Source organism: Mustelus asterias, chromosome 4, assembly GCF_964213995.1.
Source record: "Mustelus asterias chromosome 4, sMusAst1.hap1.1, whole genome shotgun sequence".
NCBI classification, from domain to species: domain Eukaryota; kingdom Metazoa; phylum Chordata; class Chondrichthyes; order Carcharhiniformes; family Triakidae; genus Mustelus; species Mustelus asterias.
The window spans coordinates 49,223,581-49,239,408 of record NC_135804.1 but is presented as its reverse complement, the minus strand read 5'-3'; the positions used below and the strand labels follow the sequence as shown (position 1 = coordinate 49,239,408).

The 15,828-nt window shown below is 42.4% G+C and overlaps 1 protein-coding gene across 1 annotated transcript in view; it reads right to left on the bottom strand.

Moving 5' to 3' along the window:
• The window catches only part of tsnaxip1 (translin-associated factor X interacting protein 1), a 74,966-nt gene that overhangs the window by 42,697 nt on the left and 16,441 nt on the right, over positions 1–15,828 (bottom strand). The window contains exons 5-6 of the mRNA XM_078210962.1: positions 12,114–12,207; positions 647–843 (exon numbers count right to left, since the gene is read on the bottom strand). Coding sequence (XP_078067088.1) covers positions 647–843; positions 12,114–12,207 — 291 coding nt within the window. The remainder of the gene's footprint in view (positions 1–646; positions 844–12,113; positions 12,208–15,828) is intronic.

The window sequence follows — 15,828 nt, the reverse complement described above, 5'->3', positions numbered from 1 at the left end:
TGGATAATTTGAATGAAATGTAGGCTTTATTGTACTTTGAAAAATGCACAGTTTAATTTGTATATCATGCCTCTTTGATTCAGCAGCAAACTCGATTCTCTGCACTAAAGGTGTCACCAAAAACGTGTTAGTCATCCACAGATAAGTTTGAATTGTTTCTTAAATTTCTTTCCAAAATTTCATTATTTATGGGTGAACAACTTTAACAATGATTAATTTGGTGATAACATCTGCCCATCCATGGAACCACTCCCCTGAAAAGAGCCACTATATTGGAGAGGAAGGGAGCAAAGACATTTATGTCAAAAAAAATGTGTCTAATAGGTTTTTAAAACTTACTGGTTAGACTCCGATAGCAGTACTGGGTATCATTCAGATTGTTCAAACATAACGAATGACGTTTTATTTGAAAATAAGTAAGATGCTTCAATTTATTATAAATTGAAAAACAAACCAAACAGCAGCAAAAGGTAAAACTGACTGCAACATAATAAACACTTGATTGTTGCCTGACAAACCACCCACATTTGGAAGTATATTGGAGGCCCAAACACCTTAATCGCAATCATTCTTTTTTAGTTTTCATAACATTCAACACACTGAATATTCATAGAAAATATATTCAGTCTCAAAGTAATGAAATGACCTGGGTCTCTAGGGAATCTTGCATCCTCAGCAAATAATCAATTTTGTCCAGAAGTTGTATTTTTTCATTCTTCAGCGATTCTATCTCGAACCTTTCCTCTTTTCGTAGGGCATTAATCCTTCGTTCACAGGTCTCTGACGTTGTAACCAGCAAGCTTTTCAAAGGCTCCAGCTCACGGATTCGGTTTCGCAGGTGAACTGACGTAGAAAAAATAGGTGTTGCTTGATTAAAGACAGGAGCATGAGGGAAATGCAATTTTCTGCCTATTGTATTTGCAAAGGTTTTAGAAAACAAAAATAACGTGATCATTAGCCACTTTCAGACTGAATTTTCAAGAAATAAAATGTTCTAGTACAAAAGGTATGACTGTCTTATTACCATCCAACCCCCCCCCCCCATTTGGAGGATTATCTTTTCTTTGCAGGACCTCAAAGGTAGTAATTTCGGGACTACTACCGGTACCACGTGCAAGTGAGAGTAGGAATAGGAGGATTAGGCAGATGAATGCCTGGCTTGATTGCTGGTGGAGGGGGCAGGGATTGAGATTTTTGGATCATTGGGATCTTTTCTGGGGAAGGGCTGATCTGTTCAAGAGAGATTTGAACTGGAGGGGGACTAACATCCTGGCAGGGAGATTTGCTAGAGCTACTCGGGAGAGTTTAAACTAGTTTGGTAGCGGGGTGGGATCCAAAGCAGTAGGGAGACAGAGGAGAAGTTTGAGGACAGCATGGAAGTTAAAGAGAGCACATTAATTAGTAAAGGCAGTGTCAGTAATCCTAGTACCAGACAGATCAGACAGAAGCAAGACAGAGAGCAAAGGAAGTCCAGATTAAACTGCATTTATTTAAATGCAAGAATCATAGAAACCCTACAGTACAGAAAGAGGCCGTTCGGCCCATCAAGTCCGCACCGACCTCAATCCCACCCATGCCCTACCCCCATATCCCCACACATCTACTCACTAATCCCTCTAACCTACGCATCTCAGGACACTAAGGGGCAATTTTTAACCTGGCCAATCAACCTAACCCGCACATCTTTGGACTGTGGGAGGAAACCAGAGCACCCGGAGGAAACCCACGCAGACACGAGGAGAATGTGCAAACTCCACACAGACAGTGACCCAAGCCGAGAATCGAACCCAGGTCCCTGGAGCTGTGAAGCAGCAGTGCTAACCACTGTGCTACCGTGCCACCCAAGAGGCCTGACGGGCAAGGCAGATGAACTCAGGGCATTGATGGGTATGTGGGACTGGGATATTATAGCAATTACTGAAACATGGCTAAGGGAGGGACAGGACTGGCAGCTTAATGTTCCAGGGTCCAGATGCGATTGGAAAGATATAACAGGAGGTAAGAGAGGAGGGGGAGTTGCACTTTTGATTAGGAAAAGCATCACGGCCATACTGAGAGGGGATATATCCGAGGGTTCAGCCACTGAGTCTATATGGGTAGAACTGAGAAATAAGAAGGAGGAAATCACTTTGATAGGGTTGTACTATAGGCCCCCAAATAGTCAGCGGGAAATTGAGGAGCAAATATGTAAGGAGATTACAGATAGCTCCAAGAAAAATAGGGTGGTAATAGTCGGAGATTTTAATTTTCCCAACATTGACTGGGACAGCCATAGTATTAAAGGGTTGGATGAAGAGAAATTTGTTGAATGTATTCAGGAGGAATTTCTCATTCAGTATGTGGATGGCCCGACTAGAAAGGGGGCAAAACCTGACCTCCTCTTGGGAAATAAGGAAGGGCAGGTGATAGAAGTGTTAGTGAGGGATCACTTTGGGACCAGTGACCATAATTCTATTAGTTTTAAGATAGCTATGGAGAATGATAGGTCTGGCCCAAAAGTTAATATTCTAAATTAGGGCAAGGCCAATTTTGATGGTATCAGGCAGGAACTTTCAGAAGTTAATTGGGGGAGTCTGTGGGAAGGAAAAGGGACGTCTGATAAGTGGCATACTTCAAAAGTGTGTTAATCGGGGTTCAGGGTAAACACGTTCCTCTTAAAGTGAAGGGCAAGGCTGGCAGAAGTCGGGAACCCTGGATGACTAGGGATATTGAGGCCCTGGTCAAGAAGAAGAAAGAGGCACATGACGTGCATAGGCAGCTGGGATCAAGTGAATCTCTTGAAGAGTATAGAGGGTGTAGGAGTACAGTTAAGAGAGAAATCAGGAGGGCAAAAAGGGGACACGAAATTGTTTTGGCAGATAAGGCAAAGGAGAATCCAAAGAGCTTCTACGCATGCATAAAGGCCAAAAGAGTAACATGGGAGAGAGTAGGGCCTCTTAAGCATCAACAAGGTAATCTATGTGCGGATCCACAAGAGATGGGTGAGATCCTAAATGAATATTTCTCATCAGTATTTACTGTTGAGAAAAGCATAGATGTTAGGGAACTTGGGGAATTAAATATTGATGTCTTGAGGAGTGTACATATTACAGAGAAGGAGGTGCTGGAAGTCTTAAAGCGCATCAAGGTAGATAAATCTGCGGGACCTGATGAGGTATATACCAGGACGTTGTGGGAGGCTAGGGAGGAAATTGCGGGTCCCCTAGCCGAGATATTTGAATCATCAATAGTCACGGGTGAGATGTTTGAAGATTGGAAAGTGGCAAATGTTGTGCCTTTGTTTAAAAAGGGCTGCAGGAAAAAGCCTAGGAACTACAGGCCAGTTAGCCTCACATCTGTGGTGGGTAAATTGTTGGAAGGTATTTTGAGAGACAGGATCTACAGGCATTTAGAGATGCAAGGACTGGTTAGGGACAGTCAGCATTGCTTTGTGAGTGGAAAATCATGTCTCACAAATTTAATTGAGTTTTTTGAAGGAGCAACCAAGAAGGTAGATGAGAGCAGTGCAGTTGATGTTGTCTACATGGACTTTAGCAAGGCCTTTGACAAGGTACCGCATGGTAGGTTGTTGCATAAAGTTAAATCTCACGGGATCCAGGGTGAGGTATCTAAATGGATACAAAATTGGCTTCTTGACAGAAGCCAGAGAGTGGTTGTAGAGAGTTGTTTTTCAAACTGGAGGCCTGTGCCTCAGGGATCAGTGCTGGGCCCACTGTTATTTGTCATTTATATTAATGATTTGGATGAGAATATAGGGGGCATGGTTAGTAAGTTTGCAGATGACACCAAGATTGGTGGCATGGTGGACAGTGAGGAAGGTTATCTCCAATTGGGCCGGTGGGCTGACGAATGGCAGATGCAGTTTAATTTAGACAAATGCGAGGTGATGCATTTTGGTAGATTGAACCAGGGCAGGACTTACTCAGTTAATGGTAGGGTGTTGGGGAGAATTACAGAACAAAGAGCTCCTTGAAAGTGGAGTCACAGGTGGACAGAGTGGTGAAGAAGGCATTCGGCATGCTTGGTTTCATCGGTCAGAACATTGAATGCAGGAGTTGGGACGTCTTGTTGAAGTTGAAGTTGTACAAGACATTGGTAAGGCCACACTTGGAATACTGTGTGCAATTCTATTATAGAAAGGATATTATTAAACTAGAAAGAGTGCAGAAAAGATTTACTAGGATGCTACCGGGACTTGATGGATTGAGTTATAAGGAGAGGCTGAATAGACTGGGACTTTTTTCTCTGGAGCATAGGAGGCTGAGGGATGACCTTATAGAGGTCTATAAAATAATGAGGGGCATGGATCACTAGAAAGTCAATATCTTTTCCCAAAGGTAGGTGAGTCTAAAACTAGGGGGCATAGGTTTAAGGTGAGAGGGGAGAGATACAAAAGTGTCCAGAGGGGCAATTTTTTCACACAGAGGGTGGTGAGTGTCTGGAACAAGCTGCCAGAGGTAGTAGTAGAGGCGGGTACAATTTTATCTTTTAAAAAGCATTTAGATAGTTACATGGGTACGATGGGTATAAGAGGGATATGGGCCAAATGCAGGCAATTGGGATTAGCTTAGGTATTTTTTTAAAAAAGGGTGGCATGGACAAGTTGGGCCGAAGGGCCTGTTTCCATGCTGTAAACCTCTATGACTCTAACTTTTCCTCCTCCAAATTGCTGCAAACACAACAAACTCACTACTATGGAAAATCAGGAATTTAAAATAGGTTGGAGAAGTCACAGTTGTGTTTTAAATAAGGAAAATTGGTCCCATGGTCTTAACACCACCCCGCATCAGAAGTTACACTAATTTTACAAACATGAATATTTTCGTTAAGGCAGATTAGATGGAACTTTATCCTCAGAATGAATAAAGCAGATAGTATCCACTTCAGTACATCTAATTGCCTTCTCACCTTTTGACTGAACATATTTTTTTCCACATGAAATTGCTTTTGAGAAAAAAGACTTCATTCTGTGATGAATATTATTAACATACAGCAAAAAGGTGGCACAGTGGTTAGCACCGCTTTCTCACTGCGCCAGGCACCCAGTTTCAATTCTGGCCTCAGGTGACTGTCTATGTGGAATTTGCACGTTCTTCCCGTGTCTGTGTGGGTTTCCTCCGGGTGCTCCGGTTTCCTCCCCCAGTCCAAAGATGTGCGAGTCAGGTTGATTGACCATGATAAATTTACCCTCCTGTCAGAAGATTAGCAGGGTAAATATGTGGGGTTACGGGAATAGGGCTTGGGTGGGATTATGGTCGGTGCAGATCCGATGGGCCGAATGACCTCTTTTTGCACTGTAGGGATTCTATGAAAACTCTCAAATCGTACAGCAAAACATATACACCAAACTGAACAAATGCATTGAATGAGGCGTGGCTGCGATAACATCAAAAAAATCACCCAGTATCAATTTCTTGGTGTCTGTATTGACCAGAAATTTAACTGGACCAGCCACAAAAATACTTTGATTTTGATTTGATTTATTATTGTCACATCTATTAGCAAAAAGTGGAAAGGATTGTTTCTTGCATGCTATACAGACAAAGCATACCGTTCATAGAGAAGGAAACAAGAGAATGCAGAATGCAGTGTTACAGTCACAGCTAGGGTGTAGAGAAAGGTCAACTTAATGCAAGGTAGGTCCATTCAAAAGTCTGACAGCAGCAGGGAAGAAGCTGTTCTTGAGTCGGTTGGTACGTGACCTCAGACTTTTGTATCTTTTTCCCGACGGAAGAAGGTGGAAGAGAGAATGTCCCGGGTGCGTGTGGTCATTAATTATGCTGGCTGCTTTGCCGAGGCAGTGAGAAGTGTAGACAGAGTCAACGGATAGGAAGCTAGTTTGCGTGATGGATTAGGCTATATTCATGACCTTTTGTAGTTTCTTGCGATCTTGGGCAGAGCAGGAGCCATACCGAGCTGTGATACAACCAGAAAGAATGCTTTCTATGGTGCATCTGTGAAAGTTGGTGAGAGTCGTAGCTGACATGCCAAATTTCCTTAGTTTTCTGAGAAAGTAGAGGCTTGGTGGGCTTAACTATAGCGTCGGCATGGGGGGACCAGGACAGGTTGTTGGTGATCTGGACACCTAAGAACTTGAAGCTCTCGACCCTTTCTACTTCATCCCCGTTGATGTAGACAGGGGCATGTTCTTCTCTACGCTTCCTGAAGTTGATGTCAATCTCCTACGTTTTGTTGTCATTGAGGGAGAGATTATTGTTGCCGCACCAGTTCACCAGATTCTCTATCTCATTCCTGTACTCTGTCTCGTCATTGATTGAGATCCGACCCACTACGGTGGTGTCGTCAGCAAACTTGAAAATCGAATTGGAGGGGAATTTGGCCACACAGTCATAGGTGTATAAGGAGTATAGTAGGGAGCTGAGAACACAGCCTTGTGGGGTACCGGTGTTGAGGATGATCGTGGAGGAGGTGTTGTTGCCTATCCTTACTGATTGTGGTCTGTGAGTTAGGAAATTCAGGATCCAGTCACAGAGGGAGGAGCCGAGGCCCAGGCATGGAGTTTGGAGATGAGTTTCATGGGAATAATGGTGTTGAAGGCTGAGCTGTAGTCAATAAATAGGAGTCTGATATAGGTTCTTTGTTACCTAGGTGTTCCAGGGTTGAGTGAAGGGCCAGAGAGGTGGTGTCTGCTGTGGACCTAATATGGCAGTAGGCAAATTGTAGCAGATCCAGGTAGTCCGGGAGGCTGGAATTGATTTGTGCCGTGACTAGCCTTTCGAAGCACTTCATAATTATGGATGTCAGAGCCAGCAGACAATAATCGTTGAGGCACGTTGCTTGGTTTTTCTTAGGTACCGGGATGATGGTCGTCTTCTTGAAGCTGGTAGGGACCTCACATTTTGTAAAGAGAGGTTGAAGATGTCTGCGAATACCCCCGCCAGCTTATCTGTGCAGGCTCTGAGTGCTCGTCCGGGCACCCCATCCGGGCCAGTCGCTTTCCATGGGTTGACCTTCGAGAAGGCTGCTCTGACATCTGCAATGGTGACCCCAGACACAGGTTCATCCAGGGCTTCCAGGGTGGAGGGTATGCTCTCGCTGACTCTTGCTCAAAACGGGCAGAGAATGCATTGAGCTCATCAGGGAGGGGTGCGTTGGAGCCAGAGATTTTGCATGTCTTCACCTTGTAGCCTGTTCTGTCTTGCAGACTTTGCCATAGTCGGCGGGGGTCTGTGTGGCTAGCCTGGAACTCTAGCTTGGTCCGGTATTGTCTTTTGGCATCTTTGATGGGTGTCCTTAGATCGTATCTGGCTTTCTAGTATAGGTCAGGGTCACCTGACTTGAACGCCTCAGACTTGGACTTCAGCAAGCAGTGGATATCCCTGTTTATCCATGGTTTCCAGTTGGGGAACACACGGATTTGCTTCTTTGGCACACAGTCTTCTACACACTTACTAATGAAGTCAGTTACTGTTGTGGCGTACTCGTTCAGGCTGGTCGCAGAGTTTTTAAGTACTGACCAGTCCACTGACTCAAGCAGTCCGTCAGGAGATCATCCGATTCCTCAGACCAACACTGCACGACTTTCTTTGATGGATTCTTCCGCTTCAGTCTTTGCTTGTAAGCCAGGAGCAGGAGCACAGCCTTGTGGTCTGATTTGCCAAAGTTTGGCGGCGATAGAGCGGTAGGCATGTTTGATATTTATAATATTCAGTATTTTTAATACTGAAACAGCAAAGCATGAGAAGAACCTGAATTTTCTGGCAAGTGACTCACCTACTCATTCTCCAAAGCCTCTCCATGATGTGCGGGTTAGGTTGATTGGCCATACTAAAAAAAAAATTGCCCCTTAGAGTCCTGAGATGTGTAGGTTAGAGGGATTAGCGGGTAAATATGTAGGGATATGGGGGTGGGACCTGGGTGGGATTGTAGTCGGTGCAGACTCGATGGGCCAAATGGCCTCTTTCTGCACTGTAGTGTTTCTATGATCTACAAGAAACAAATCAAGAGTATGATGAAATACTTTACACGAGCTACACTGGATGAGTATAGCTCCAACAATGCTCAAGAAACTTGACACCATCCAGGCAAAGCAGCCCACTTGAATGGCACTCTATCTTGACTATTCACCCTCTCCATCAGTGGTGCCAAGTAGCACTAGTGTGTACCATCTGCAAGATGCACTGCAGGAACTCACCAAGGCCTCTTCAAGAGCACCTTTCAAATCCCTGTCACTTAGAAGAACAGGGGCAACCAGCACATGGGGATACCATCTACAAGTTCACCTCCAAGTCATACAACATCCTGACTTGGAAATACGTTGCAACTCCTTCATCGTCATTTGGCCAAAATCCTATAATTCTCCACCTAACAGGAGTTCAGGAATACCACAGCAGATGGACTGCAGTGGTTCAGAAGGTGACTTGTCACCACATTCTCAAAGGCAATTAGGGAGGAGCAATTAATTCTGCTTTTGTCAGCAATGTCCACTTCCAATTAATGAATGAATAAATGTATAGAATAACAATGAATGATGTTACAGATATGTGTGGCTTTTTATCCATTATCTATACTAAAGAAATAAAAGGTAAAGAAATGAAGAAAAGAGATCACAAGTCTTTGAATATAACTTGTAATCAGCTGAGGACAGCAAATACAGCCAAAAATGCAGTCAAGTCCAAAAAATGTCTTGGTTTGTTTTGTTAATTTGAGCTTCATAGGTGCAAGATCATAATTCAATCTTTATAATATGTTTTTTATTGACAAAGATAGGTGAAAAATCAAAACCAATATTGTACAACAACAGCAGTATCAACAAAAGACACAATATTTGCCACGATTCTTCCACCCTGTTGTGCTGAGTTTTTAACGCAACGGGCCAGGAGATTTAGGCAGTGTCCGATCCGCGGGATCTGCTCCGAGCGCATCTCCCAGCGCTGGATTTCTGGCACCGTCAGCTCCGTGCCGTTGCATAAATTATGCCGATGCTAATCTCAATATTATTTAAATGGCATTAGCGGGCCTGGGACTCAAATCTCCAGGCCCGTTAGCCTCTCCCCCTACACTAGGAGTATTTCATTCCTGGACTGAAGGGGAGGGTGGGGGGCAATCGAGGTTGTCCAAATGGTTGGGGAGATGCCTTGGATAGTGCCAGGAGGCCCAGGCTGGTACTGCCAAGGTGACAATGCCCAGGGGACACCGTGCCTCGGAGCCCAACAATCGGTGGCTGATCTAATTTTCAGTTAGATCACCTCTCATTCTTCTAAATTCCAATGAGTCAAGTCCCAGCCTGTTTAACATTTCCTCATAAGACAATCCCTCCATACCGGTGATCATCCTAATGAACCTTCCCTGAACTGCCTGTGAAGTAATATCCTTCCTTAAATAAGGGGACAAAAACTGCTCACAAGTACTCCAGATGTGGTCTCACCAGTAACTTGCACAGTTTCAGCAAGACTTCCCTACTCTTATACTCCAAATCCCCTTGAATTCAGGGCCAACATTCCATTAGTCTTCCTGATGACCTGCTGCACCTGTGTGCTAGTCTTGTGTTTCGTGTACAAGTACCACCGAGTCCCTTTGTATTGCAGCTTTCTGCAGTTTTTCTCTATTTAAATAATACTTTGTTCTTTTGTTCTCCCTTTCAAAATGAATTTCACATTTTCCCACATTATATTCCATTTGCCAACTTTTTGCCCACTTACTTGACCTATCAATATATCTTTGTCAACTGTTTGTATCCCTCTCGCAACTTACCTTTCCACCTATTTTTGTGTGTCTGCAAATTTGGCTACAGTACCTTCGCTTCCTTCCTCCAAGTCACTAATATATATTGTAAACAGCTACGGTCCCAGCACTGATCCCCATGGAACCCCACTGGTTATGGGTCACCAACCTGAAAAAGAACTCCTTATCCCCACTCGCTGTTTCCTGTCCATTAGATAATTCTCTATCCATGTCAATCTACTACCTCCAACACCGTGGGCTCTTATACAAATTAGATTAAGTGAGAGTGGCAGGGAAGAGCAATGTTATGTAGGATGAATATTTACTGCTTAGAAAGATTCAAAAAGGAAAATTCAGAATAGCATTTACTCCGCAGTATTACAGATCAAACAGAAAAATACAATAAGTTTCACAGTGAATATCGGGAGATATTGGAGATAAGAGACAGAGATTGGCCATCAGGCATTAAGCTTTCTTTTTATCCTGCACAAGATGTGTTAAAACGGCCTCCACAGTTAGAAGCTGTAGAAGTGAAAAAGAACTTCTGGAATTAGATTATAATCAATGTCAAGTTTTAGGAATAGCAGAACTTTAAAATTTGATCTTTTTTATTACGAATCTTCAGATAATTTCTCCTTCCTCCCTTGACTCTTGTTGCTTTATTTGATTGTCCTTTTCTACCTCACACAAGTAGCCATTTTTCTTGTGGATTCCTTGACAATGAGCACTTGCAGGCTATTCCCCATAAAGGACAACACAGCTCGATATACCTTCGTTCAGTCCACAAACATGACCTTGATCTTCCTGTCACTTACCATTTTAATTCATGTCTGCTACATTGTAATGCAAGCTGGAGGGACAGAACCTCATCTACTAATTAGGCACTTTACATTTTACACATATTGACATTTTAGACTTTACTCTGAAGATATGCGGGTTAGGTTGATTGGCCATGGTAAATTGCCCCTTAGTGTGTCAGGGGGATTAGCAGTTAAATAATTGGATTATGCTAGGGCCTGGGTGGGATTGTTGTCGGTGCAGGCTCGATGGGCTGAATGGCCTCCTTCTGCGCTGTAGGAATTCTATGATTCTACATCCTTCTATACTCAATATTGAGTTCAACAAGTTCAGATCATGAACTCTGACCAGTTTGAATCCCCCCTCACACCCCGCCCCATATCAGTCAGTCTGTATCTTGTTCTCAAATGTTTGCTTTCAGACAGCACTGACTCTTATTCTGCTATCAACACATTCTACTGTTTTGTTTTTACACAGTGCTGAGCTACATTCTGCTATTAACACCTATTCTGGACCAAAGCTGTGGTCTTATACCATATTGTCACTGCTTTTGCCTTGTGTTCCATGACATCTTTGCCACTCAATCTCTCCTGTCCTATCCCTGAAACTTTATATTGCGCCATCTGTCCCTCCCCCCTTTAAAATAACATGCAATCCATTGTATTTTTACTTCTCTCCAGTTCTGGAGAAGAGTAATATTGGACTCAAAACACTAACTCAGTTTCTCTCTCCCCAGATGCTGCCAGACCTGATGAGGTTTTCCAGCATTTCCTGTTTTTGTTACAGCTAGATTCGATTCTATCTACACCATACAATAACATACAAGGAAGAGTTGCAATACATAATTGCAGGAACAGGAAACCTCGCATTTTGCCGCCCAACCCCAGGAAGACTGGGACTAGTGATTACTGCTGCTATCCTGCCCGAGTTCAGTTAACTCAGCACAGGCTATGGATCAAACTTAGCACATTTCTGGTCACATAATCTCTGAATTCTTACAGTACAAAGGAGGCCATTCAGTTCATCATGTCTGCACCAGCTCTCCAGGTGAGCATTTCACCTAATGCCATTCCCCTGCCTTCTCCCAGTAACCCTGCACATCCTTCCTTTTCAGATAACTGCCTAGCTCCCCTTTGAATGCCTCAATTGAATAAGCCTCCATCTCATTCTCAGGAGTGCGTTCCAGACTGCGAGAATTTGATGCATGAAGATGATTCACTTTTGCTTTCTTTTGCAAAGTACTTTAAATCGGTGCCTTCTCATTTTTGATCCTTTCATGAGGGGAACAGTTTTTCTCCCAATTTATTCTGACCCAAGCCCCTTGGGATTTTGAATACCTCATTAATATTCAATTACTCAATGGATAAACCTGCTGAGCCACAGGGACAGTTTTGTTAGTAATATTTTTAAACAAATATTTTAAATGATCCCAAGGAAAAACACTGATGTTATACTAAGCCGTGACAATGTTCATGGAATCAATGACCACAATGTGGGCAAGTGATAAGTTAGCCCCAAAAATGTAATTTACAGTAGAACAAACTGGTGATTAGGAGTTTCTGCCCTTTTTAGTTTACTCAGTATCTAGAAGTACAGTAAAGGTTCCATAGTGAGTAACAGAAATTACATACCTAGGGTAACTTCATATTCATTCTTTATGGCTGATAGCAATGGTTTGTAGGTTTTCAAGTCCTCGATGAAATATTCAAAGACCTCACGATAAGCCTTTGTGGAAAGCAGAATAATTAATATCTCAGCAATGATAGGTAGGGGTCTGAGTCAATACCTCAACAATGTAAGAAGCACTCAGAATAAGCTGTGTGGATGTAATTTTAATTATTACATATCAACTCTATCCGTTTATGCTGTTTTTACTCCAAATATTCTGTGGTACTTTCTTCAATTTTTTGCAAGAAATTAGTTAGTGTGAAGAAAGCCAGTGCCTTGTACATCATTGATGCAGAATGATTGCGACATACATGCTTGATTTTATTTCAAAATAAACTTCTAGCTGACAACAGGAAAATTCTATGCAATCGGGGGAGGGGGAATGTGAGGTAAGCGCAAGACCATCTTTTTATTTATGTATAAAATCAGCATTTTCAAAAACATATTCATTTTGGTGTTGGAATATCACTGTGGATTCGAAATGGTTAAGACCATTACATCACAGGCCTAGAAACTTCTTGCTCTGCAGTATTCTTCTCACACTGATCATTTGCTTCATTGTGTCTGACACAGCCGCTTACTAGCTGCATGCCGGTTCTCAGTTTCACATTACCATCTAAAAGTAAGATTTCTTTTGCAATGTGCACTTATAGCAATAACATTAATTAATTATTCCTGGAGCAGCACCTTAAGAAAATGACCTCTGGCAGCAATCTATCAAAAGTACAAGGCTAATTATAGGGGGATGGGTGGTGTAGAGCAATTGGGCTGTAATTAAAAAGCAGATGTATAGTATATTGCAAAGACAATCTGCATTGCAAATAACATATGTAGAAATTGCTAAAATTCACACAAAAGGTCTCATCAGGGAGTGGCGCACAGCAAAGTTAGCCAATGTTATACCTGGGCACAAAAAACAATTTTATTCGACAATAAATAAAAGAAAATCACCCAGCGCAGTTGTAGAAACTAGTTTGAGTGGTATATGTAAATGTGTTTGAGTAGGTTGACTATCTTTTCATGCATTGTGAGGCACTAACAAATGCACCATTTATCCATGGATATTTGTGCTATATTTGCTAATCTTCATGACATTAGTTAATTTTATTGCCTATAGTTTTTCCTTCCTTACTTTAGCTGGAGTAGAGTTCTATAGGTTTAAACTTTTGAGTGTCCCTTGATAATCTGTCAGAACAGTCATTTTGTTTCATTAATAAGCTCCAAAGGGAGTGCCAGCAGGCCCAGTATTTGAGGTATCACAACCAAACCCAACTGTAACCTTACCAAATATTCACACTCCAGTATGGTTCACTGGATTGAATTAGGGAATGGGGACAATTATTGATTTTTTCTCTGTCACTGCATGGTTTACTGAGGCCAATGATAGTTCCTTTCCTGTCACATTGGCTGAGATCAGACAATGTGACAACACAAAAATCTTTATTATATCAGAAGCAACATGGACCCCTTAAAAACTGCCAATGCTTGTATTATGAACGAAAATAAGTAGGAGATGGACTTGTTAAATAATTGCTTTGCATCAGTGTTTACAACATAGGAAGAGATTTGTGTGCCAGAGATCCCAAGGAATCTAATATTGAAATCAAGGAGAGGAACTCAACAAAATTAACATAAGCAAAATAACAATCATGAAGAAAGCAATGGCATTATAGAGTACATCCCCAGATCCAGATGGTTTCCATCCCAGAGTTTTAAAGGAAGTAGGTGAGAATATTGCAGCTATCCTAACTATAGTTTTTTCAAAGTTCTCTCAATTTGGAAACCATTCCTTTCGATCAAAAATCTAGACATATCACTCTACTATTTAAGAAAGATGGATCATAGAATCCCTACAGTACAGACGAGGCCATTTGGCCTATCGAGTCTGCATTGACTCTCTGGCAGAGCATCTTACCCAGGCCCTCTTCCCCCGTCTTATCCCTGCAATCGCACATATTTTACCATGGCTAATTTCATCTAACCTACACACCTTGGGACACTAAGGGGCAATTTAGCATGGCTAATCAATATAGCCCATACATCTTTGGACAGTGGGAAGAAATTGGAGCACCTGGAGGAAACCATGCAGACATGGGGAGAACGTGCAGACTCCACGCAGACATGGGGAGAACGTGCAGACTCCACGCAGACATGGGGAGAACGTGCAGACTCCACGCAGTCACCCAAGGCCGGAATTGAACCCAGGTCCCTGGAGTTGTGAGGCAGAAGTATTAATCACTGTGCCACCGTGCCCAATGGGGGGAAATCAGGGAATTATAGACCAGTTAGCCAAATATCTGTTGTCAGAAATTGCTGGAGTCTACAATTCAATTTGGAGTGACTGAACAGCTTGAAAATTCTCAGCTGGAGAGAGCCAACATGGATTTGTATAAGGTCGGCCATGCTGATTAATCAGATTCAGTTTTTTGAAGACATGACTAAATTACGAGACATGGTATGTTTATGGATGCCATTTATATGGACTTCCAAAAACCATTTGATTAAGTTTTTCGTAAGAGAAGGTTAGCTAAAGTTGAAAGAATTGAAGGCAAATTACTGACTTGTCTGAGAATGACAGAGTGGCAGGAGACAGAGAATTGGGCTAATGGGCAGGTAGTCAAACTGACAGACTGTGATTAGTGGTGAGGCAGTCTTGTGGTCCAATGAGTAGCGTCTCTGCCTCTAAACTAAAAGCTCCAGATTCAAGTCTCTCTCCAGGACTTAATGATCAAGGAAGGCACATTCATAACTTGGCCAAACAGGCTGTGTATTTATTTGTAAATCTTTCCAACATATTTCAATGGCAGACAGTTAAAGCAACGTGACGTAAAGAACTTGGAGCCCCTATCTTCACTAACCATAGATCCAGACTACAACATGCATGTAGAAGTACATGTTGTCACAGCAACTCAAACTCTTCGTGGGGGGTGGCCAGTTGGTTGGATGGCTGTTCTGGAACAAATTGGTGTCAATGGCAAGGGGTTCAATCCCCATTCCTGTTGGGATGGATGTGGGACCTGCCCTGTTTGGCCCACCCGTGATGGAGGTTGTGGTGCTGTGGGAGGACCTGTCTCCAGGCACAGACCCATGAACCATTAGGGGAGCTCTGAACTCCATTATTAATTTAATTGTTGTAAATTGTCGCCAAATCTCCACCCCTCTGCTTTATTGTCATCATCAGGTAGCAGGACGTAGTAGCCTGTTCCACCGATTTCTATACATCCCCTCAGAATTGCTCCATCTCTTTTGATGGGATTGATAATTAGCTGCACAGTGCACATTTTGTTTCTCTTAGAAAGCATCCTTTACAATGAGTGTGCAGCTGTCTTGCTATTGTTAAACAGATTTTTTTAATGGAATAGTCACAAAGAGAATCTTGCAGATTCTGGAACATCCATTCTTTGTGGCATTAGTGAAAAGGTTCCCATTCTTGCAGATAGAATATCGTGATTGTCTCCAGCTAAATTGTAATTTCTGCTTGTAGCTTGAGCTAATGGCAATTTACTATCCACGATTTATATTATTTTGGAGGGGGGTGGGGTGGTGGTAGTGAGGACAAGAAAATTAGTATTATTGTGAGAAAAATAATGTATTAATTTAGTCATTTAAATGTGCATTTTTTTCCCTCAAAATTCACTCCTCTCAAAGCCATGACTCTTTCTGACAAATAGTTTCATA